This window comes from Esox lucius, chromosome 6 (assembly GCF_011004845.1).
Source record: "Esox lucius isolate fEsoLuc1 chromosome 6, fEsoLuc1.pri, whole genome shotgun sequence".
In the NCBI taxonomy this organism is placed as follows: Eukaryota; Metazoa; Chordata; class Actinopteri; order Esociformes; family Esocidae; genus Esox; species Esox lucius.
Genome location: NC_047574.1, coordinates 19401980 through 19425411, shown reverse-complemented (window position 1 = coordinate 19425411; position 23432 = coordinate 19401980). Strand labels below are relative to the sequence as shown.

General features: G+C 41.9%; 2 protein-coding genes and 1 long non-coding RNA gene across 5 annotated transcripts in view; 1 reads left to right on the top strand and 2 right to left on the bottom strand.

Annotated features, from left to right (window-relative positions):
* Nucleotides 1-23432, top strand: part of rassf4a (Ras association domain family member 4a) — a 38880-nt gene that overhangs the window by 984 nt on the left and 14464 nt on the right. For 2 of the 3 annotated variants that reach the window (XM_013134225.4, XM_013134226.3), the window contains exons 2-3: nucleotides 16396-16459; nucleotides 16674-16749. In XM_013134225.4, the coding sequence (XP_012989679.1) occupies nucleotides 16416-16459; nucleotides 16674-16749 (120 nt within the window). In that variant the 5' untranslated portion in view covers nucleotides 16396-16415. Of the gene's footprint in view, nucleotides 1-14662; nucleotides 14766-16395; nucleotides 16460-16673; nucleotides 16750-23432 lie in introns of all 3 variants that reach the window. The other variant, XM_034292685.1, reaches the window with a different exon arrangement.
* On the bottom strand, nucleotides 12995-15177 carry LOC105010684 (eotaxin). The gene is made up of 4 exons (XM_010870193.3): nucleotides 15080-15177; nucleotides 14269-14398; nucleotides 13877-13957; nucleotides 12995-13559 (listed from the first exon to the last, which is right to left on the bottom strand). Exons 1-4 carry the CDS (start codon nucleotides 15144-15146, stop codon nucleotides 13412-13414), a joined length of 426 nt encoding a protein of 141 aa, XP_010868495.1. The 5' UTR covers nucleotides 15147-15177; the 3' UTR covers nucleotides 12995-13411.
* Nucleotides 17772-21224, bottom strand: LOC109615871. Its single transcript, XR_003781879.2, has 2 exons — nucleotides 20535-21224; nucleotides 17772-19998 (listed from the first exon to the last, which is right to left on the bottom strand). It is a non-coding gene; the product is annotated as an uncharacterized LOC109615871 (long non-coding RNA).

The following is a 23432-nucleotide window of genomic DNA, read 5'->3' as shown; positions in this document are numbered from 1 at the left end:
TCAAAGCACAGAGCACAATCATGAGCGGTTTAATGTAATTTTCCCCTAGAATTTTAGAAAGAGGGCTGCTTTTTAAAAACCACTGCAATGAGATGCTAGTAATCTCGCCTTCGTTTGCTGAACAAAGTTACGTTTTAAAAAACAAAATTACAAAGAAACTCATCTGGGTTTGGTAAAACACATTTGTCGCATGTATAAGGCATGTGTTATCTCTATGGAGTGTATTTACCATCCAATCTACCATAAATTAATTAAACCTTATTATAGTATTCATCAATATAGGCCTACATTGTTGACTCAATAAAATGTTTAACATAGCCTACTGTATAAACAAACTCAGTGAGTGCAGATGACATCATGGACCTTCCGGTTGAGAAACTATTGTAGGAGACTCGCTGAGAATAAACTAAATCCAATGAGATAAAACACATGCTTTTGTTGACGAGAAACATATTCTCTATCAAGTTTGGATGTAATTAATCTTTCAGTCAGGCTATGGAACATTTTGCAAATACAGATTAGATAGAAATGCCACTGTATTTGTGGTCGAGGAAAGTTTGGGGATTGCTTCCCTTCCCTAGTGTTTATTACAATAATATGAAGTTGAAAGAGTAAGAATCACATATCCAGTCTGCCTGTGGCTTTAAATAATTCGTGCAAATGGTGACAGACACAATGCTTTCAAATATTGGAATATTTATATATCCATTAATGTTTATGACTATGCATGATAGAATGACCATCCTGGAGGATCTATCCTCTGACTGTGAATCAGGAACACCTGGACCCTCAGTGCATGAACGCACACAGACACACACACACACACACACACTAACGCACACACACAGACACACACACACAGACACAGACAGACACACACACGCACAGACACATACAGACACACAATGCTGAATATATCAACAATAATGGAACATGGAACTGTATTGTAAGCATTGTTATTTTGTACATGTCGATGGGGTTTTACCTTCACGGTTATCCCACTACAGTTGTCAGAAACACGAACATTAACACAGATTCTCCCGTAGAAATCATTTTTTCCAATGATAATTTCATTATGACTAGCTAATTCATGCTTTCTCAACTAAATTTGGTTGATCTATGAACAGCGGGAACATTTTTCTGCTTCATATACCAAATTGCCTGAATAATTTAATCCATGCAGACAGATTACCATCAAGCATGGTTAGGCTCCAAAGTTGCTGTTAAATTGCAGGTTTAATAATAGTCATATCTAAACAGAGTAACTGTGTTACATAATGATTGCTAACTACAGATCTCAATAGTTACTATAGCTTCTAAACTTACAGTAGCCAAATGAGCAGTACATCAAATCCCACACACACTGTTTATTTAGCATAAAGCAAGGCAGACATTTATAAAATTACATTAGTTACTTGCTTTCTTGGTCGAAATAGAGTAATTGTATTTGGACCTTTTTGTGGTCCCAATACAATTATTGAACAAATTCTTCAATATGTATTTGATTGCTTTTCATCAGGATATCGTCACAAAAACATTCACATGTAAATTTCAAAATCACCATGTAAGATAACTTTCATCAAATTGTGTAATTTCCAGTTTGTTAGCTAGCTTGTTAGAAATGCCCAGTCAGTCTACCAGCATGATGTTCAGAAAACTCACCGAGGGCAGGGGGAGAAGTACCATCTCCCCAGAGTTGTAGTCTTTTAGAAAGAGAAAAATATTGTCACGTTGCACATTTATAAAATGATCTGCTAATACTTCACTGAAGGCTTCCAGTGGCTCTGTCCATCAAATACAATGGTGTGTACACATAAATGGAAATGTAGCGCGGTTAGTATTACTTTGAGGCTTTGCAAAATAAAATAAAACATGTCTGATTAGTCCTCCAATACACATTTGGATATAAAAAAGTGTGTTGTTTAGCAGGCAAATCCCATTCCCACACTCCTTCTGGACAATTGGATATGAAGAAAAATGTCACTGACCTATAAGTCTCTCAAAAGTCTCGGCCTAACTTTCCCCCAGGTTGAAATAACCTGTGATCAACAAAACTCCAGTGGGATAAGTCCTCTAAGATCCTCTAGACACTGTCACAATACATTGAGGCAGGAATTTTATTTTTGATACAAATAGGATAGTCACTTGTTTATTAAATGTGCAAATGGATAAATTCAGCTATATAATGTGTTCTCTATTTCAGTTAGAAATGACATAGCCTGACAACCTCATCATTTGCTCCAGTGCACTTAAAGAACCACTAGGTGGGAGTGTACTCACTCTATCCCAGATTTGAAATAGTTGAAGACAAATCAACATAAGCATGGTACAGTGCAATGAACCAGTGTGTTATATGGTCATTTGTAACACTTCTGAGAATAGACACCCAAACATTAACAAAAGGAGCACAAAGTCCAAAATGGAGGCTCAAAAGCAATACATTATTTATTTTTTATTGCAGACAAAAAGTAAAGTACAAACATTTGGACCACAATCAGACAATCTTCAGAGCCAACATATTGTAAACACACCGAGCCCCTGTTCAAGGCCCATTTACATGTCACATGATCAGTAAAGTAAATACATGTTTATTTATTTACTTCCAAATATCTAGTATAAAGATACTTTATCATCAGGTTATACATTTGCAAACAGAGAAGCAGAAAAGTTACTTAGACATAGAACATGTAAAAAGTTTCTAAGAATAAAAGAATAATGAATACAATAGAGAACTTCAATAGAAGATGGAGCCGAGGAGCTCGAGAAAAAAACGGAGGAAACATGTAACAACTGTACAGACCATTTTCAAGTTAATGGAATCATTTTAATGCTAGTTTCTTCATTTATTCACGGATGAAGAGTTTTGAGTTCCATCTACAGTACACTCTGTCTTAAGTAGGCTGAGATCAGTGTTCCCTCCCTAATATTACATATCTGTTGTATGGTGGAGTTGGAGGGACCAGCCTCCACAAAATTCTTTGTTGTTTTCCATTTACCTTAGGAGTATCACAATATCCCCCATTCCCAATTTTGTGATATCCAATTCATGACTGAGGCAGTTTTTTTAATCCCAAGACCTTTTTGGAGTAGCCCTGGGTCTTTTGATCCAAAAATATTTTTCTAATTTAATTTGTTCTGATGAGTTTATATAACCGCGTGCTTAAGTCTGTGAAAATGTCTGCTTGTTTTGCAAGCTTTGATACATTTCTGCTCGGTCGCCCACACTGGTCTACCTGGAGGCTGTTGTAAGTCTGGTGACGTCACTGGATTAAGGCCCTGCTTCATAAGCAAACTCCCAACAGGCTCAGGACAGTCAATGTAAGAGATGTTTTTCTAAGACAGTTCCTATTCTGTTCTGGTTCATATCAACCAGAATTCTTACATGACACAGACTTCATGGGATCCTTCTACCTTGATTGAGCTTAAGGGCGCCTTATCTGTCACAAAAAGTCAACACAAATAGGCGAGACAGACATATTTGGTAGCTAATCCCCCAAAACCCAGACGGTGCAGGATAATTGAAGCACCATCTTGAGGACCCCTGCACTAATCCACGAGAACCTTAAGAACCATTTCTTAATGAAAGGTATTCAATTTTCTGGAAGGGCAGAAGTGTTTTACATCCAAGGATGTTATTTCCAGGCTTGTTGATTTTCAGGAGAGAAAATCTTTATATTTTTTGGTGTCTGTGTTGTTTTGTTGATACAAGTTTAATGAAATAATATTTTAGTAGAAGGATGTGATTCACCTGTCATTGAGATTGTTGTTCCAAATTGCATGACTGAGGTATCCTCAGAAGACAGTTTTCCTTAACTTGGTAGTCATTCACAAATGCATGCATGGCTGGGTTCCAATAGTAATTACTCATTACTTGAAAGCCAGCATACTGTAGTGTTTTTTGATGGCTTTATCGTTATCCAAAACGCATGCAAGTACGGTCCATTTTTGAAATTAATATGTAGCACCTTCACAAAAGGAAATAGATAGAACAATATGCTGGGGATTGTACTTATTTCAGTGCAACTCTATTTTTTTGTTCCAGTTATAACTGTTTTTAGTTCGTGTTTGGTTGGAACCCAAAATAATTATACCTGGAATACCAAAAAGTGTTCTCCCTTTCACCAAAAAAGGGTTCATCAAGGCATACAATGCCTCTCAAAATTATTCACCCCCTTGTTTGCTTTTCAAAATATTATTGTGTTACAACATGAAATAAAAATGTATTTGTTACGGGTTTTTTCCATTGATCAACAGAAAGATAATTATGTTAAAGTTGAAAATAAATGTGCTAATTGCGGTAAACTAATCACAAATATAAACAGAAATTAATTGATTGCATAAGTCCACTATTCACCCCCTATGCTATGATACACCTGAATGAGCTGTGGTGCAGCCATACCATACCATACCATACCATCATCTTCTGCTTATCCGGGGCCGGGTCGCGGGGGCAGCAGTCTAAGCAGGGATGCCCAGACTTCCCTCTCCCTAGACACTTCCTCCAGCTGGCGGCAGGGCCTTTTCTCATAGAAATTCTAGGTACAATTAAAAAGCCTGCATCTTGCGATCCAAGGTTACGTGTAGGTATGTATGGCTGGATCATTTCAGCAAGGTAAGTAGGAGCAAGTCCATGTATTGATTTATAGGTTAAGAGTAAAACCTTAAAATCAGCCCTAACCCTAACAGGCAGCCAGTGTAAGGACGCTAGGACAGGAGTAATGTGTTCAATTTTTTTTGTTCTAGTTAGGATTCTAGCAGCCGTGTGCAGCACTAATTGAAGTTTATTTATTAATTTGTCTGGATAACCAGAGAGAAGAGCATTGCAGTAATCTAGTCTAGAAGTAACGAAAGCATGGATACATTTTTCTGCATCAGTTTTTGATAGAAAGCTTAAATTTTTGCAATGTTTTGAAGATGAAAATAAGCAACTCTTGAGACATATTTTATATGTTCTTCAAAGGAGAGGTCAGGGTCAAGGGTAACGCCAAGGTTTTTTACAGTTTTTTGGGATACGACCATGCAGCCATTCACAGTGAGATCTGCTAACAATGCTCTTTGTTTTTTGGGTCCTAAAATGAGCATTTCTGTTTTCTTTGAGTTTAAGAGCAAGAAATCCTCTGCCATCCCCTTCCTAATATCTGAAATGCATGCTTCCAAAGTAGCTAATTTAGGGGCTTCTCCATGCTTCATTGAAATATATAACTGTGTGTCATCAGCATAACAGTGAAAGTTAATATTGTAATTTCAGATTACATCGCCCAGAGGGAGCATATATAGTGAGAACAATAATGGGCCCAGAACCGAGCCTTGAGGAACACCAAAGCATACCTTTGACTTGTCAGAGGATATGCCATCCATACTAACAAACTGATATCTTTCAGATAAATACGATTTAAACCAGGCTAGAACATGTCCACATAGCCCAATATGGGTTTCCATTCTCTCTAAGAGAAGGGAGTGATCATACATACATACATCTTCTTCTGCTTCATCCGGGGCCGGGTCGCGGGGGCAGCAGTCTAAGCAGAGATGCCCAGACATCCCTCTCCCTAGACACTTCCTCCAGCTCTTCCGGTGGGACACTGAGGCGTTGCCAGGCCAGCCGGGAGACATAGTCCCTCCAGCGTGTCCTAGGTCTTCCCCGGGGTCTCCTCCCGGTGGGACGGGACCGGAACACCTTCCCAGGAAGGTGCTCCGGAGTCATCCGAAACAGATGCCCAAGCCACCTCAGCTGACCCCTCTCGATGTGGAGGAGCAGCGGCTCTACTCTGAGCTCCTCCCGGGTGACCGATCTCTAAGGGATCGCCCAGCCACCCTGCGGAGAAAGCTCATTTCGGCCGCCTGTATCCGGGATCTTGTCCTTTTGGTCATGACCCAAAGCTCATGACCATAGGTGAGAGTAGGAACGTAGATTGACTGGTAAATCGAGAGCTTCGCCTTGCGGCTCAGCTCTTTCTTCACCACGACAGACCGATACATCGACCGCATTACTGCAGAAGCTGCACCGATCCGTCTGTCAATCTCCCGTTCCATCCTTCCCTCACTCATGAACAAGACCCCTAGATACTTAAACTCCTCCACTTGAGGCAGGCACTGTCCACCAACCTGAAGTGGGCAAGCCACCCTTTTCCAACTGAGGACCATGGCCTCGGATTTGGAGGTACTGATTCTCATCCCCACCGCTTCACACTCGGCTGCAAACTGTCCCAGTGCATGCTGAAGGTCCTGGTTTGAAGGGGCCAACACGACAACATCATCCGCAAAGAGCGGAGACGAAATCGTGTGGTCCCCAAACCTGACACCTTCCGGCCCCTGGCTGCGCCTAGAAATTCTGTCCATAAAAATGATGAACAGAACCGGCGACAAAGGGCAGCCCTGCCGGAGTCCAACATGCACTGGGAACAAGTCTGACTTACTGCCGGCAATGCGGACCAAACTCCTGCTTCGGTCGTACAGGGACCTGACAGCCCTTAGCAAAGGACCCAGGACCCCATATTCCCGAAGCACTCTCCACAGGATGCCGCTAGGGACACAGTCGAATGCCTTCTCCAAATCCACAAAACACATGTGGATTGGTTGGGCAAACTCCCATGAACCCTCCAACATCCTGTAGAGGGTATAGAGCTGGTCCAGTGTTCCACGGCCCGGAAGAAAACCACACTGTTCCTCCTGAATCCGAGGTGAAGCACTCCTTCCACCGCCCGACGACATCCCCAGTTGAGGTCAACAGCTGCCCACCTCTACTGTAAACAGCGTTGGTAGGGCACTGTTTCCCTCTCCTGAGGCGCCGGACGGTTTGCCAGAATCTCTTCGAGGCCAGCCGATAGTCCTTCTCCATGGCCTCACCGAACTCCTCCCAGGCCCGAGTTTTTGCCTCCACAACCACCCGGGCTGCAGTCTGCTTGGCCTGTCGGTACCCGTCAGCTGCCTCAGGAGTCCCACAAGCCAACCAGGCCTGATAGGACTCCTTCTTCAGCTTGATGGCATCCCTTTCTTCCGGTGTCCACCACCGGGTTTGGGGATTGCTGCCTCGACAGGCACCGGAGACCTTACGGCCACAGCTCCGAACGGCCGCTTCGACAATGGCGGTGGAGGACATGGTCCACTCGGACTCAATATCTCCAGCCTCCTCGGGATCCAGTCGAAGCTCTGCCGGAGGTGGGAGTTAAAGATCTCTCTGACAGGAGACTGTCCCGCTTCCTCCCCCGCCATCGGATCCAACTCACCACCAGGTGGTGATCAGTTGACAGCTCCGCCCCTCTCTTCACCCGAGTGTCCGAGACATACGGCTGCAGGTCAGATGAAACGACAACAAAGTCGATCATCGACCTGTGGCCTAGGGTGTCCTGGTGCCATGTGCATCCGGAGGAAAGGGAGCATTTTATTATGTTCAGCATAGGCTGACCTAGCACAGGAAATCGCTTCTTAAGTAATTTTGTTGGAATCAGGTCTAGCTGAGAGTTTGTGGGTTTAGAACTCATTACAAATTTTGTAAATGTGTCGAGCGATACGGTATCAAAAAATTCAAGTGTCCCCATTGACACCTGGTAAGGGAGGTTCAGGAAATTTTAAAATAAATATTAGCAACACCCCCTCCTTTTCGGGACGCACGAGGGATATGATCACCAGTATAACCAGGAGGAGAGGCCTCATTTAAGGCAATGAATTCATTAGGCTTTAGCCACGTTTCACATAAACCAATAACATCTAGTTTATGATCAGAGATTAACACCTGTTAAATAGACCAGTTGGGTTTTACAATTCCTAACAAAAACAACATCATGGAGACGAAGGAACACTCAAAGGTATGCTTTGGTGTTCCTCAAGGTTCGGTTCTGGGCCCATTATTGTTCTCACTATATATGCTCCCTCTGGGCGATGTAATCTGAAATCACAATGTAAACTTTCACTGTTACGCTGATGACACACAGTTATATATTTCAATGAAGCATGGAGAAGCCCCTAAATTAGCTACTTTGGAAGTATGCGTTTCAGATACTAGTAAGTGGATGACAGAGAATTTCTTGCTCTTAAACTCAAGGAAAACAGAAATGCTTGTTTTAGGACCCAAGAAACAAAGAGCATTGTTAGCAGATCTCACTGTGAACCTCAATGGCTGCATGGTCGTATCCCAAAAAACTGTAAAAAACCTTGGCGTTACCCTTGACCCTGACCTCTCCTTTGAAGAACATATAAAATATGTCTCAAGAGTTGCTTATTTTCATCTTCAAAACATTGCAAAAATTGAAGCTTTCTATCAAAAACTGATGCAGAAAAATGTATCCATGCTTTCGTTACTTCTAGACTAGATTACTGCAATGCTCTTCTCTCTGGTTATCCAGACAAATTAATAAATAAACTTCAATTAGTGCTGCACACGGCTGCTAGAATCCTAACTAGAACAAAAAAATTTGAACACATTACTCCTGTCCTAGGGTCCTTACACTGGCTGCCTGTTAGGGTTAGGGCTGATTTTAAGGTTTTACTCTTAACCAATAAATCAATACATGGACTTGCTCCTACTTACCTTGCTGAAATGATCCAGCCATACATACCTACACATAACCTTAGATCGCAAGATGCAGGCCTTTTAACTGTACCTAGAATTTCTAAACAAACAGCTGGCCTTTTCTCATCGAGCTCCACTCCTGTGGAATGATCTGCCAATTAAGGTTAGAAATGCAAACTCAGTGCAAACTTTCAAGTGTCTACTAAAAACTCATCTCTACAGCACAGTTTATAATTAGTTGTAGCCTGGCCCGGGGGGCGTGAAGGTGACCAGTAGGCTTGATACTGTCCACCCTTGCTGTCTTGCCAGGTGGGCTCTCGTCACCACTGGGATGCCCTCCCTCCAATGCCTTTCGGGGGAAGAGTCACTGGCTTGTTGTTTACTCTCTGTTGCGCACTTGTGCAATTGGGCTGTAAGCTGCTGGCAATACTCTGCCCTCATTCAGGGGGGTTGCGGTTGGTGGGTGTCCCTTTGGTTGATGCCTGGCAATGTGGGTGGATTGATTTCCTGCCTGTTGGGCCCTGTCCGGGGCCTCCCCCGGGTAGGGCCACAGTGTCGCCGGACCCCCCGTCTCAGTTCCAAGGTGATACGCTGCTATATTATTGTGCTGGGGGATATGAGGAATGCACTTCTAACTTTTCTCAGTCTCCTCCAGTTTTACATTTTAGGAGATGAGGTCCTGGTCCACACCTGCGGATTACCTGGTTTGGGGGGCCCGTTGCTGTCCCTGTCCTTGTCCATCTGGTCATACTTTTGACCTAGTCTAGAATCAAATAGACTCTGGATTTAGCCCAGAGAAATGTATTTATTATTCCAATTGGACTCTTAATATCTCACCCGGCACAGCCAGAAGAGGACTGGTCACCCCTCTGAGCCTGGGTCCTCTCTAGGTTTCTTCCTAAAATGTGGCCTTCTTAGGGAGTTTTTCCTAGCCACTGAAATCCAACACTACTGTTGTTTGCTCCTTGGGGTTTAAGGCCGGGTGTCTCTGTGAAGCACATTGTGACAACTGCTGTTGTAAAAAGGGCTTTATAAATAAATTTGATTGATTGATTCAAGGAGAATCTGGAATAATGCTCTTCAAAGTCACCAATCGGGGTAGAAAAGTGTGCTTAATGGGAGAGTGGCAGAAAGAAAGACGTTGTTAGAAAGAACAGGTGGTACGTCTTTCAGCAAGACAACAACCCAAAGCATACAGCCAAGTCAGCGCTCAAGTGGTTTCGGGACAAGTCTGTGAACATCCTTGAGTGGGCTGGTTAAAACCCTGACCTCAATCCAATTGAGACTTATTGGAAGGAGCTGAAATTGCTGTTCACCAAATGTCGGCATCCAACTTGATGGAGCTTGAGCAATTTAGCAAAGGATAATGGGCAGAAATTGCTTTGATCGATTGTTCAAAGTTGCTTAAAGTCCAAATAGACATGGCTGCAGTTGCTGCTAAAGGAGCCTCTACAAGATATTGGCAATTGGGGTGAATACTTATGCGAAGTTCTACACACCTGCTTCCACAATTTATTTTTATCCCAATAGAGTTCTCTATCCGTCCAAATAGGAAAACCCTTTGTTTATAGCAAAGCTATCTGGAATGAAAAGGGTTTTCCTACAGCATCAGCCAAATAACTCTTATGGAAGCCTTTCTCTTGTACTTTTCTTCCTACTGTCCCATCATAAATCACTCTTCAAAGCAAATACACAAACAGCAAATATCATGTTCATCTGAAAGTGTTCAATCTAAATCAGTGTTATGGTCTCAAATGCATAGTTCAGTGTCAGCAGTTTCAAAGCTGTGTCTCTTCAGAGTATGTTGCACAATCCTTCAGACAGTTGGGTGCGACAGGATGTGCAAAAGTAATTATTAACAGACCATATTTTTTGATAAAGTTGCCCTTACATGTTACTGCATGTTTTGTGACGATGTCCTGGACAAATTAACAAGGTCATCATATGAACATTTGAATGAAGCCAAATACCTTTTCCGATGTGGACCATGAATCGACCAGGATTGTCATGGTCACATTGCCCCAAACTGGGTGGAAAATACAGGTCGTTACATGCTTTATGCAAAACCTGCTTAACCTGGAGAAAGGTGATATAGTGTCATGCACACACACGCACACACACAAACACACAGTGTCAGTTCTAATGGGTCCTGTGATATTCTGGAAGCCATGTGACTGGAAGTTGATTAGGTAAAGGCATGCAGAAATCAAGGGATAAGAGGGACCTATGCTCACCCATGTTACACACACAAACACACACTTACACATTTACAGAAACACCAGCACACACTTAAGATATTACACACACAGACAGTTTAGACTAGTGTTTGTGTGTTTTTGTTTCACAAATCAAATTAGGATTAGAATTCCTCGCTAGGATGGTAAAAAAATCGCCCCTTATTTGGACAAAGTCAGTTTCTGGTTTAGGAGTTAGGTTTAGGGTCAGATTTAGAAGGCCAGGTTAAGTTTGGGCGTAAACATTAGGTTGTTGAGGTTAGGGTTAGGTTAAGGATAGGATTAGGGATAAGGTTACAGGACATGGTTGTACTGTTCCCTTCAGGGATAGAAATACAAGGCTGCATGTGCATGTCCCCCTTTCATGCTGTGTTTCCGGAATGCCCTTATGTTGTAAGATCCAGTCACGTGATTTCCAGTAAATGAAAGGGACCATGAGAACTACTGCAACACTGTGCGCTAGTGTTTGTGTGGCTATTAATGCGCACACACACACACACACACACACACACACTGCAACATGATCTCACAGTCTCTTGTCAGTAATCAACATCTGTTCAGGGACAGAGGTGAACATCTATTGGTGAAGTGAAGAAATAAACGATACAGGAAAGAGTACCCATGGATGGTTAGGGTTATGTATTACGGGAAAGGTTGAGGAATAAGGTTATGGTTAGGTGTTAACTGGGAATGGTTCAAATCATTTAAGAAATTGCTGATTGCTGGTTCTTTTCTGCTCTCTTTCTCTTTGGCTTGGGGGCAGTAGAGGCTTCGGTGATCTCTAGGTCTGGTCACTTGGTTACACTTGAAGCAGACATTGTGCTACCCGCTGAAGCTCAGTATGTCCACACTTGTAAATGTGTGGTGGACACGACTCTATAGTTGTCCAATTACAGCTCCACGCAGATGGTTTTCACAGAGATGCTTATCCACTTAGGATGAAACCTAGAGGGGAGCCAGACTTTGAGGTGTGGCCAGTGCTCTCCCAGCACTGCTAAAAGAGTTTCAGGTCATGTTAATCTTCCCAGACATTTCTGCTCAAATTCGCAGGTCTGGTGGAAGAGTCCATCAACCTCACCCTTTATTAACCAAAAAGAAAGTTGCACAGCAGAGCACACAGCACAGATAAGCCATCTCAATATTGCATTAAATGTATTTAATTGTAAAAAAAAAATTTATATGTTAATTGAGTAGCTACTTAGTTAATTGATGTAATTTAGTAAACTTACAGAAACTGGGTGTTCATCAGAGAGTGGCAGACAATTGCTGTAGGGTTGTTGAGTGGGCTGGTTAAAGCCCTGACCTCAATCCAATTGAGAATGTGTGGAAGGAGCTGAAATTGTTGTTCACCAAAGATCCCCATACAACTTGATGGAGCTCGAGCAATTATGCCAAAAATAAATGGCAAGAATTGCTTTGATCAGTTGTTCAAAGTTGCTTTGGATCAAAAATAGACTCATGGCTACAATTGCTGCTAAATGAGCAGAATCTACAAGATATTGGCAATTGGGGTGAATACTTAATTGATGTAACATGTCATTTAGTGTACCTACAGCAACTGGGTGTTCATCAGAGTGTGGCATAAAATTGCTGTAGAGTTTTCACAACTAGAAAAAGGCCACCATTTCAGAATTGACATAATGAAATTGGCACAGGAGAATCATTATCAGACCTGTTTCACTAAGGCCTAAATACAGTGGTTGTCAAGCCAAGCTCAAAGGACTATGTGAAAAAATAGGAGGTGGGAGATACTTTATGTTTTCCCCACCTGGACAAACGTCTAATAATAACCATCATCTGATGAGAACAGACTCCACACACACACGCACACACCCAAAACCTTGTCTCCTGTGATTTTCCATGCTCATCCATTTTAACTTTTTCAATTCTGCCTTTGTTAACTCTTTCAGTGACAGAATATGAACATTCTGATACCACAGTGTTAGATAGGGGCTCTAAAGCAGCAGTATAAAGAAAAATGTAATTAAAACTATGCAAATCATTTCATTGGATCTACTTTGTGTGCGGTATGGCTTATGGCACTTATATGGCACTTTACTTTAGCAATTGTTTAGTCGGAGCAGGCCTATAAAAGGATATTTGTATTATGCCAGATTCATTATGATTCTTTAATTCTCCCATTCTCAAGTGTGTTGGGAAAATAACTGGTATTTTGCTAACCTTAGAATTTATATATAATATATAATTATACATTAAAAAAAAACAGTCAGTCACCGCATTATTTTGAATATTCATTATAAAAAAAGTATTTAATGAAGTAAAACAACTCTAACAATAAAAACATTTCATTATAAATAACAGTGACATTTACAAAAAGTAACAACAATGTATGGAATAGCACAGTTTGCATCCCAGACCTCTAAATTACAGCCATGTGCATAGCTCTCCCACCCCACATCCAAATAGAACAATTTTACAGGCTAAACGGGATGAGGGAAAGGTACTCTGGTTTATAGGACTGAGTTATACAGTGTATGTTCTAAGATCTAATGCTCTGCAGTCCACCTGGAGTCTGTAGTCCCCCAGATGTCTGTCATCCACCTGGTGTTTGGATTAGCGTTTTTGTCGTTAGTTTTTGGTTACAGTTTAGGCCAGCTAAACTTCCATACACTCGTTCAAGTGAAGAGACAAGTACTGGAGGTCCTTCTTAGGCAGGGATTGGTGTTGCCCTTCTTCTATTCAGTTTAGGTTGTCTCATGGGTTTTGTCTTTTTCTGTGGGTTCTGTCCTTGGTTGCTTTGGTCTTTCTTTTTCCTATTTAGACATCTCTTCACGTCCACACCTTTGTCTTTGGCACTGAAAGACAGGGAGTCAGAGAGAGTGAATACAGAGGTTACAGTGACAAAGATTTTAGCTTCAAAATGTTTTTTGCATGACAAATTACAAACTAATGACTATGTTTGTTCAAACCATCTTGGCAGCAGTAACTCTGAGTCATGCACATTCAATACTTTGAACTGAAATCAAACACCCACTTTTTGTTCAAAAACACTGCCAAATAACAGCCCACAACTCTGGTATATCGGCCATTTCATAAGTAAAGTAGAATCAGCTGGCCGGTTGACGGAAAGTACAATTTATAAAAATGGACTACATGTTTAAATATATCTTACTTCCTCCAGCAGCGGAGCAGCTGTTTTCCCAGTTTCCCTGTTGGGTCCACACACACTGACTTGTTCGTCTTCATCACCACTCTACACACAGAGACTAGTGGTTATCATCCACACACTCCAACTCAGGAGTGTCTAATCATCACACGCTTTGCAACATGAGAGTGGCACCTAATAACTACACACAAACTATTTGCTACATTAATATATAACACCAAGGGGCATTATGTTTGACAATAGCTTGTTTATGTGTATGCTGATATATGTGTGTGCGTATAGGTTCATATATGTGTGTGCGTATAGGTGCATATATGTGTGTGCGTATAGGTTAATATATGTGTGTGCTTGTAGGTCTGGATTTGAGGCTGTATGGGCATGTTTGGTCTGTTACTTACATGATCTGGTCAGTGGTGCAGGTGTGGCTTTGGGGTATGACTCTGAGGTCAGACAACTGACCCGTGACCCTCTTATTTGTGTTGTAACACTCACACCTCCCGGGGACAAATTGACCTTCACTGACCTGCACTGTAGAGACAAACACAAAACCGATGTAATTACTTATTGAAGTAGTAAGTGTTGTACACTGATCGCGTCGCGCATTGGACAGTATCTTCATTTGATCGTCCTGTTGATGCAGCAGTTTTACTGCACAGAAAAATAGATAAGTGCATCTGCCTTTAAATTTCAAAGTTAACAGACTTTGCTCTGACAGTGTATCAACGCCTACAAAACATGTCCATTCATTATAATGACAATTTATAATTAACAATTGAATTCCTGTTTCTGCAGGATTCTCTTTTCTCATCCGCGAAACTGGCTCAAATGAAGATATGGAATGTGCTATTCAACACATCAACTTAAACATGTTCTATATTCCTTTAAACACACTGAGGTCAGAGGATTTACGTGGTTCACTTAAAATCAATATGATTGTTTCTATATTGTATACTTTTCTGGATATCATGCATAAATGACATTATGTAAGGTACAAAGTGACTTATTAATCATCACTCTTCCTGAAAGTCAGGAGTGATTCAAGCGACAGGTATCATGTCATCAGGTCACACAGTTTTACTATCCACCACCATATGGGCAAAAAATACATATATAACAAATGTATTGCCTTACAATAAAAACAGACAGACACTAACATACTGTAAACAGTAACCTAAACGTGTGTGGGTGGGTGTCTGTTGTGGATCTTACCTGATAGCAGCACGCAGTAGAGTGAAAGGCTGGCCAGCAGGCAGAGAAAATGGATAGAGAACTCCATAATTGTGGCTGTGAATTGGACTGAGTCGTGGAGCAGCTTTAAATACCTCACAAAGACCCCACCCCCTAACCCACACCAATGAGCATACCAAACCGTTTCATGCTTCCTGGGATTCCCCCTTTCACATAGTGAAAGTCAAGGATTCTGCAGGATTTCAGGATTCTGCGGGATTTCCAAAGGATACTGTGTTTTAGGAGTTTCATTCATTATTCCGTGACGAAGGAATAGGAAGCACATAGCAGGCTGGAATAATAAAAACTAACAATTTCAGGTGCAATTAGCAACGTTACATGTTTAACATTTAGTTCATATTTCAACAAGATCATTTTGATTATCTTGTATATTTAGTACTGCTGAATCCATTTTGGAACAGTCTAAAATGGTGCATGTCAAAACCCTCTCTTCTTCATCAGAAAGACAATTGTCTCTTATCTAGACAACAAAGGGATCATTTAGGGACCGATGGTTGTTTACACAAAGATAACGTCCATTGCGTACTGTTTTTAACCGTAACCTCTGTTGCTCTTTCGGTTCTTCACACACACACACACACACACACACATGTTTACTTTATACCAGACAGGCATTTACATGTACTAGGTATTACCTGGCTCTGTCCAAGCCAAGTCCCATGACTTCTCATTTAACTATTTCAACATGTTCATTCCTCATGTCTTTGCATGGTTGGCTTGGTACTTCCCTGGGAAATGTTTCTTTCCATGATTTTGCACAAAACAATGGAGCACACTGTGGGGAATGTGTGTAGTTTTTTTTGGGACAATTCCAGGCACCTGTAATAAACTTTTGGATTATACAGAATTGGTGTACAGTCACCTCCAAAATGAGTTGCACTCTTCAAAATAAAGAGCAAAAAAACAAGATAGTTGCTACATGCTAATTTTCCGATTTCAACACCCAGAAGATATGGTGCTTAATTAAAGGATCCCTCTTCCAACACAATCACCCATTTGAAATTGTCAAGCTCCTCCAAAGTCACACTGGTTTAAAAAGTGATGATTAGAGAACACTGTTCATTCCTTGGTGCAAAATCATTCTGGATTCTTGAGATCCTTCATATTTAATTGATTAGTGTATTCATGCTATTGCTATAATTAGAGAAGATCTGGATTAATATGTACAGTTGTTACAGTCATATTGTTATAGTGTGTCTATCACTTCCATCTACAGCCTCTCTATACATGGTTATACCCACCCCCTCCAAAAAAGAATCTTTCTTTCTCTCCCCTAGCTGTGTGAGGTCATCTCAGAATGGCTGACTATGTGAAGCTGGATAATGAGAAGTTCATCCCAAAGTGAGTCCTGCTGTGTCTGTTCTGCATTAGACCATATAAGCCGATTGCATAACAGTTGGAACCTGATTCAATTGATCCACGACATCAACAAATCTGGAGAAAGTTTGGCAAATATTTTGAAAAGGAAGAGTGACATATCAAGTTTCTGAGATATGCAAGGAATGGATGGCTTTATACATTAACCCTACCTGTCTGGTTTTACCTTGATATTTAGGTCTGACATCTTGTCTCTCCTGAGGACCTACAACTGTTACCATGAGGGGAAGAGCTTCCAACTCCGACACAAAGAGGTGAGCGAGGAGACCGGCAGAACCTGGCCAGGTCCGGGACAGGAGTGTTACAAACTGTCCTGCAGTGTAATCTAACTTAAGCCCGGTTTAAAGCGATGTGAGGGATGTATGTGTGTCACATATTTTAAGTTTGCGGTACACATGAACGAAGGGTCGTTGTTACAAAAATGACATAGAGTCAACTGAAGAAGTATTGGCACCCTTTTATCAAAGTTATCAAATGTGAATGAGAGAAATGGACAACCCAACCGGTCCTGAGCCAACATCAGTCTTGACAACAGCCCCTGCACCACTAGTCACAAGACAGCCCCAAAGCATCAATGACTGACCCTTATACGTTACCATGGTTATTATGTGCGTGACTTTTATGCAGTCCCCTTTTGTCACCGAACATACCAATGGTGTGTATGGCCAAAAAGTCCAGTTTGTTTTCTTCTGTCTCTGACTTCTTCCAGTTGGAGTTCCAATACACTTGGTGCTGCAATTTGGGGGTTTTGCTAATTAAGGGATTCTTTCTTGCACCCCTACCAAAGAGCTTGTTAACATGGAGGTGGCATCTAACACTTGATTTTGAGTCTCGAAAACCCCAGCATTCCACTAGACTGTGCTGTTCTGTAACTGTCACCCTTGGATTCTTCTTTGCCTCCCTCATCATCTTCTGCGCTGTGCTTGGGGAACATATGCAGTAAAATTTGCAACTGTTCCAGACTTCTGAAATGTTTAGATTATTGCCTCGACTGTGCTTAGTGTTATTTTTAACTGTTTATGTATTTTTTATATTCTTTACCTGATCTGTGTGTGTCAACAACCACCTGTCTCCTTTCAGCTGACAGCTCTGTGGTTTTACCCATGGTGATGGATGACAAAGGGATTTTACAGGACTGTAACCTCATATTTATACCCCAGGTAAACAGGGACAGGTGAAAGGCATCAATACAATTTCTGGCAAAAAATCATACTCCTAAATCAAATGTTTTGTGTGTGATGTGCATAGGACAGGAGACAAAGCACCAGGCACAGAATAAGGTAACAACAAGGCCGTTTATAGTATCAGTAGACAAACAGCACACTACATGGCTAAGCACAATACACATAGCACAATAACCCACGAGGGGTGAAAGAAAAACAAGGCAACCAGGGGTGTTGGTGCCATCGTTCCCACGCTGGTGGTTAGTACACAAACGAGGAGGAGCGTAGTCGAGAGGTTGGCGCTGCCATTTCCCAGGAGGCTGGCATGACAGCGTTTGAGAAATAATAGAGTTGAAATGAAAGCATATGGCTTCCTCCTGGTTTCAGGCCAAAACGCCTCATTGTTTTGTGTTGTCTATTTTTTGCATTCCCTTTTGTTCAATAAGGTATGTGATGAAACCGTTTCACTGTAAATGTTTGTGCCTTTGAATTGTACAAAGCTGATACAGTAATACTGTTAGACTTGGGAATTATGTGCTGTGGTTAAATGTTTGGTTTGTGTGTTCATGGTTGGGGGTTTTCCATTGTCCGTGTGTATCCACATGCTTGAGGAATGCGGATGCCATCATGGTCACTCTGGGGCATTCCCCATGACTTTGGTCCACTGGGACTGCCCCACAAACCACACACCACACACACACAATCACACAGTGATTGGCAGGGGTCTTGTTAAAGTCCCAGGCTTTATTAGAACAGAGCACAACATCCAATAGCCTCTGACCTCTTGAAAGGGACAGCCAGTGAAAACATCCTGTGCAAATAGCATCTAACAAAGAGAAGCCTGTAGTCATTAAAAGAAAAGTGTCCATTAACAACATAAAAGTTATTTGGCTTTCTTGTTAGGAGAACCCTTTAAAAATGTGCTCCAACCAAAGGGAACACTGCAATGGTAGCTAGCTGAAACAGGTTGGCTTTGTAAGCATCCCAGGCCAAGTGTCCAAGGAAAAGATAAAGATGTTTCTTTTGGTTCTTTTTCTTTACATTGTTTTCATGTATGTTTTCTACTATATTTCAGGACCTTTTGTTGGACGGGGATAATCCCAGGGAGGAACAGTGTTTTTGCTTTTATTATACCCTAATCATGTTTCATGAACTACTTCTGCAGTGAGTATTATTTCTCCAGTAGTGTTCTGGTTTAGTCAAGGTGAGGTAGGTGAGGGCCATCATAGGTCTGCTTGTGTTTATTTTGTGTTTCTTAGCTAATGTTTTAGTATTTGGGTCATATTAACTTACCTTACATGTTTTTGTACTCTAACCATGCCTAATTCACATGCCCCAAGCTCTAGATGATGGATTAGTTGGAATTTGAAAGGGATGAACTATCCTGTCAAGCCAAGCTGATTATATGCTCATTCTATGTCTTGAAGTCCTTGCATTCTTTCTCTCCAATTATAGATGCAGTCTCTGACATTTGCAATGCGACAATTATTTCCTAAACCTCCCATTTTGAGCTGAATGTGTAACACAATCAATATCATACCTCAGTTAGCCACGACATTTCAACTTTGAAAGAAAGATTTTTAACCAACTATTTATGTTTTGCTAAAAAAAGAGCTTGAGGCCTCCTGCTGTGTGCGCAGTACTAGCAGATGAGGGGATTATGGGAATATCAAGGAAAGACATAACTCATTGTTACCTTACATGCAGATGAACTTCTTTTGTAAATCCCCATCCCTGTAGAATTCATATCCATAGTCTTACAGTAGATATACTGCAAGCCTGTTGGAAGCTGTCTTAGTTCAAATTCAATCTTAATAAATGTGCTCCTCCTGAATCCAGCCAGCAGAAGTAATTGGGAATGACCATTTCCCTTACAGAAATGCTAACCCTAATCCTTAAATTGGTGCAGACCTGGAAAATCAGGTCTTTGCCTGTTTAAGGATTACGTTTATGCATTTCTGTAAGTTGTAGTTTAAGCACATCTACAAAATAATTCTAGAGCACACTAAGCAGGACTCAAAAGGCACTGCCCGCTCCCTATCTCATTGGTTGGTTGCAATAATTCTATGTTAGCTATACAAACAACATTTTTCAATGAATTCCACATTTTCTATATTTTCTTTCAAATATCGATATACCCACAACTGGACAGGGGAATTTCCACATCCATTTTGAATCAGTTCAGTTTGCGAATGATGATCAATTTAGCCAAGCAAGTTGTTTTCGCCCATTAGCTTGTAATAATAGTAAAATAATACTTTCCCAGTGTTGCAGGTTTATGTGGCTATCCAGTTCTTTCAGGTGTGCGATGGGTTTAGGAGGTGATGTCATCTTTACCACCTGAAAAGGTTAGGTACATGCTGGGTGGGTCCTGGTTTCCATTTATAGAGTATGTAGAGCCTATTGTTTAAGCACTATCCCTTTTATACTCGAGCAGTCCTTGCAGTCAAGTTAATCACCAGGCAGTACTATTAATGTTTAACTTCATTATTTGACAACAGCCATCGAATTACAGCGAATTGCTTACTATAAAACCTCTTCTCTACAAAGTGTAATAAACATACATAAGTAGAGGGAGAGAGAAAACAAAAGGTGAAAGACAATGTGCTTGGGCTATATAGATATATTGTCAAGTGTATGAGTCCACACCTTGGTCTCCATTAACCCCTGGTTGACTTTTGCAAACTTTGCCTAGAAAGTAGATTAACCAGCTGCTTGCCACTATGTGTTCACATTTCCCGTGACAATAAAAACACCTGGACGCAATGATTTCCCACAATGAATTTACACATTTTCACAAATACATTGACTATCTAAATAAAGATTTGTTCAATATTTGGTACCAAGACACACAGTTAGTAATATTATCCTGTTACCGTCTGACAGAAGATACAGGAGTGTCTGGTCCACAACAAACAGGTCTCAAGACCGCTTCTTCCCCCAGGCCGTAAGGCTGTTGAACTCTTTAGCACCCTCCATTCCCAGGGCCTATCACAGGTCACTCCTCCTAGCCGGTTTACCACCCGTTGGCCTATCACAGGTCACTCCTCCTAGCCGGTTTAGCACCCGTTGGCCTATCACCTGTCACTCCTCCTAGCCGGTTTAGCACCCGTTGGCCTATCACAGGTCACTCCTCCTAGCCGGTTTAGCACCCGTTGGCCTATCACCTGTCACTCCTCCTAGCCGGTTTAGCACCCGTTGGCCTATCACCTGTCACTCCTCCTAGCCGGTTTAGCACCCGTTGGCCTATCACAGGTCACTCCTCCTAGCCGGTTTAGCACCCGTTGGCCTATCACCTGTCACTCCTCCTAGCCGGTTTAGCACCCGTTGGCCTATCACCTGTCACTCCTCCTAGCCGGTTTACCACCCGTTGGCCTATCACCTGTCACTCCTCCTAGCCGGTTTAGCACCCGTTGGCCTATCACCTGTCACTCCTCCTAGCCGGTTTAGCACCCGTTTCACTTTGTTGTTGAGATTCTGGTTGACATTATTACACGTGTATGTAGAGATTCAGATTATTTCACAGATTTTAGTGGTGTACGTATTTATTACATTTAAAATGATACATTTCCTATTTATTTTACTATATACTGCATTTAATATTTAATTATAAATTAGATATTTAATTGTAACTTATCTTCAACTTTTTGCTCTTCTGTTATGCCTACACAGTTTCAGAATCCAATCATTTCATTGCCAGGAACGCTGTTACTGTGTAGTGACAAATCAAACTTGAAACTCTTAAAACATACTAGGCTTTTTTTGGTCCTAGTGTGCCTATGTATCATCACAGTGTGTTCCATAGAAAATGACATTAAGATGTATTATTTTCAGGGATACATCTGCTTTATTAGATAGAGACAGAGGGGGAAAATTTCATTTTTACATGAACTGCAGTGGGCGGGATTCCAACACATGCTTTGTTCTCTTTGACTCTCCTCTGAAGCGTGGCAACATGGGGGCCTCAAACCAACTCTCAAATGACCTGAAAACAAAGATTATTCAACATTATGGTTGAGGGGATGTAAGCTGTCAGTGTCCACTGTGAGGAACATAGTGTGGAAATGGAAGACCACAGGCACAGTTCTTGTTAAGGCCAGAAGTGGAAGGTCAAGTAAAATATCGGAGAGGCAAAGGCGAAGGATGGTGAGAATGGTCAAAAACAGCCCACAGACCACCTCCAAAGACCTACAACATCAACTTGCTGCAGATTGTGTCCCTGTGCATCGTTCAACAATTCAGCGCACTTTGCACAAGGAGAAGCTGTACGGTAGAGTGATGCGGAAGAAGCATTTTTCCTGCACACACGCCAGCTTCATTTTGGAATACGGTGCTGTGGACTGATGAAACAAAGATTTAGTTATTTGGTCATAACAAGGGGCGTTATGCATGGCGGCAAAAGAACACAGCGTTCCAAGAAAAACACTTGCTATCCACAGTAAAACTTGGTGGAGGTTCCATCATGCTGTGGGGTGCTGGTACTGCTGTAGCCAGTGCTGGTACTGGGAATCTTGTTAAAGTTGAGGGTTGCATGGATTCCATTCAATATCAACAGATTCTTGAGAATAATGTTGAAGAAACAGTCACAAAGTTGAAGTTACACCGGGGCTGGATATTTAAACAAGACAACGACCCAAAACACTGTTTAAAATCTACCCGGGCATTTATGCAGAGGAACAAGTACAATGTTCTGGAATGGCCATCCCAGTCCCCAGACCTGAATATCATGGAGAATCTGTGGGATGATTTGAAGCGGGCTGTCCATGCTCGGCAACCATCAAACCTAACTGAACTAGAGATGTTTTGTAAGGAGGAATGGTCCAAAATACCTTCATCCGGAATCCAAACACTGGAGGCTATAGGAAGCGTCTAGAGGCTGTTATTTTTGCAAAAGGAGGCTCTACTAAATATCGATGTGATTTTTTTAGTTGGGATGCCCAAATTTATGCACATTTTCTGTTCATCTAGAAACCTAATTTCGTGTCCATCAGTTTATTGATAGATCAAAATGAAATTGCTGATCCAAACACCCAATCATTTCATCATGGAAATTGTCAGGGGTGCCCAAACCTTTTCATACGACTACACAGCAATACACATTTTGTCACGGTTCGGTGAACAGCAGAGCCACATATCACATATGAACGCATCCCGGACTTGTTTCATGTCACGTCTTTCATCATTCACACCAGGTCCCTATCTGCTCGTTAGTATGTGTTTAAATGTTTCCCCTCTGCTCCCCACATTGTGGATCATTGTTGTTGTCTGATGTCGTCGTGTGTGCTGCCGTTAGGTGTGAGTTTCAGATATAACCGATGAGATTCGTTTTGCTGCTTAAGTCAGCCCTTTTTCTTTCGTTGTTTGTTTGTGCTCTGTGTTTGTTTAATTAAAAAAGGTCAACACCAACGACCTTCTGCCTGCGCCTGGTTCCTTAATCCCGCACCCATTGACAGAAATGATCCACCAAACAAAACGGAACCAACAGGCAGTATGGGAGGAAGACGAGAAATGGAATGGCCGCCTCCTCGAATGCAAAGGAGCGCGTCGAGCAAGCGATCGTGGAGGCATGTGAACATCGAGCGATCACCGGGACCAAGGAGCTTCTGGCCCGGTGTCCGTTTCGGTTGGGGAAGGACATCTTCCCATCGACCAGGAAGGCCCAGCCGAAGGGGGCAGCACCGCAGTATAGGGCAAAGGTGCCCAACGCCTGGTCCGCGGTTCTCCCCAGAACCGAGGACTTCCCAGAAAATGTTTAGGAGGGGGGCTGAGTGGGT

Bases quoted from the DNA above. Each gene is read 5' to 3' on its own strand.
- LOC105010684 (XM_010870193.3), bottom strand. From the start codon at position 15,146: ATGGAGTTCTCTATCCATTTTCTCTGCCTGCTGGCCAGCCTTTCACTC. The intron at 13,958-14,268 runs GTAAGTAACAGA...CTCTGTGTGTAG, and splicing joins TGCACCACTGACCAGATCAT to AGTGGTGATGAAGACGAACA. The intron at 13,560-13,876 runs GTAAGATATATT...CCTGTCTTTCAG, and splicing joins CTGCTCCGCTGCTGGAGGAA to TGCCAAAGACAAAGGTGTGG.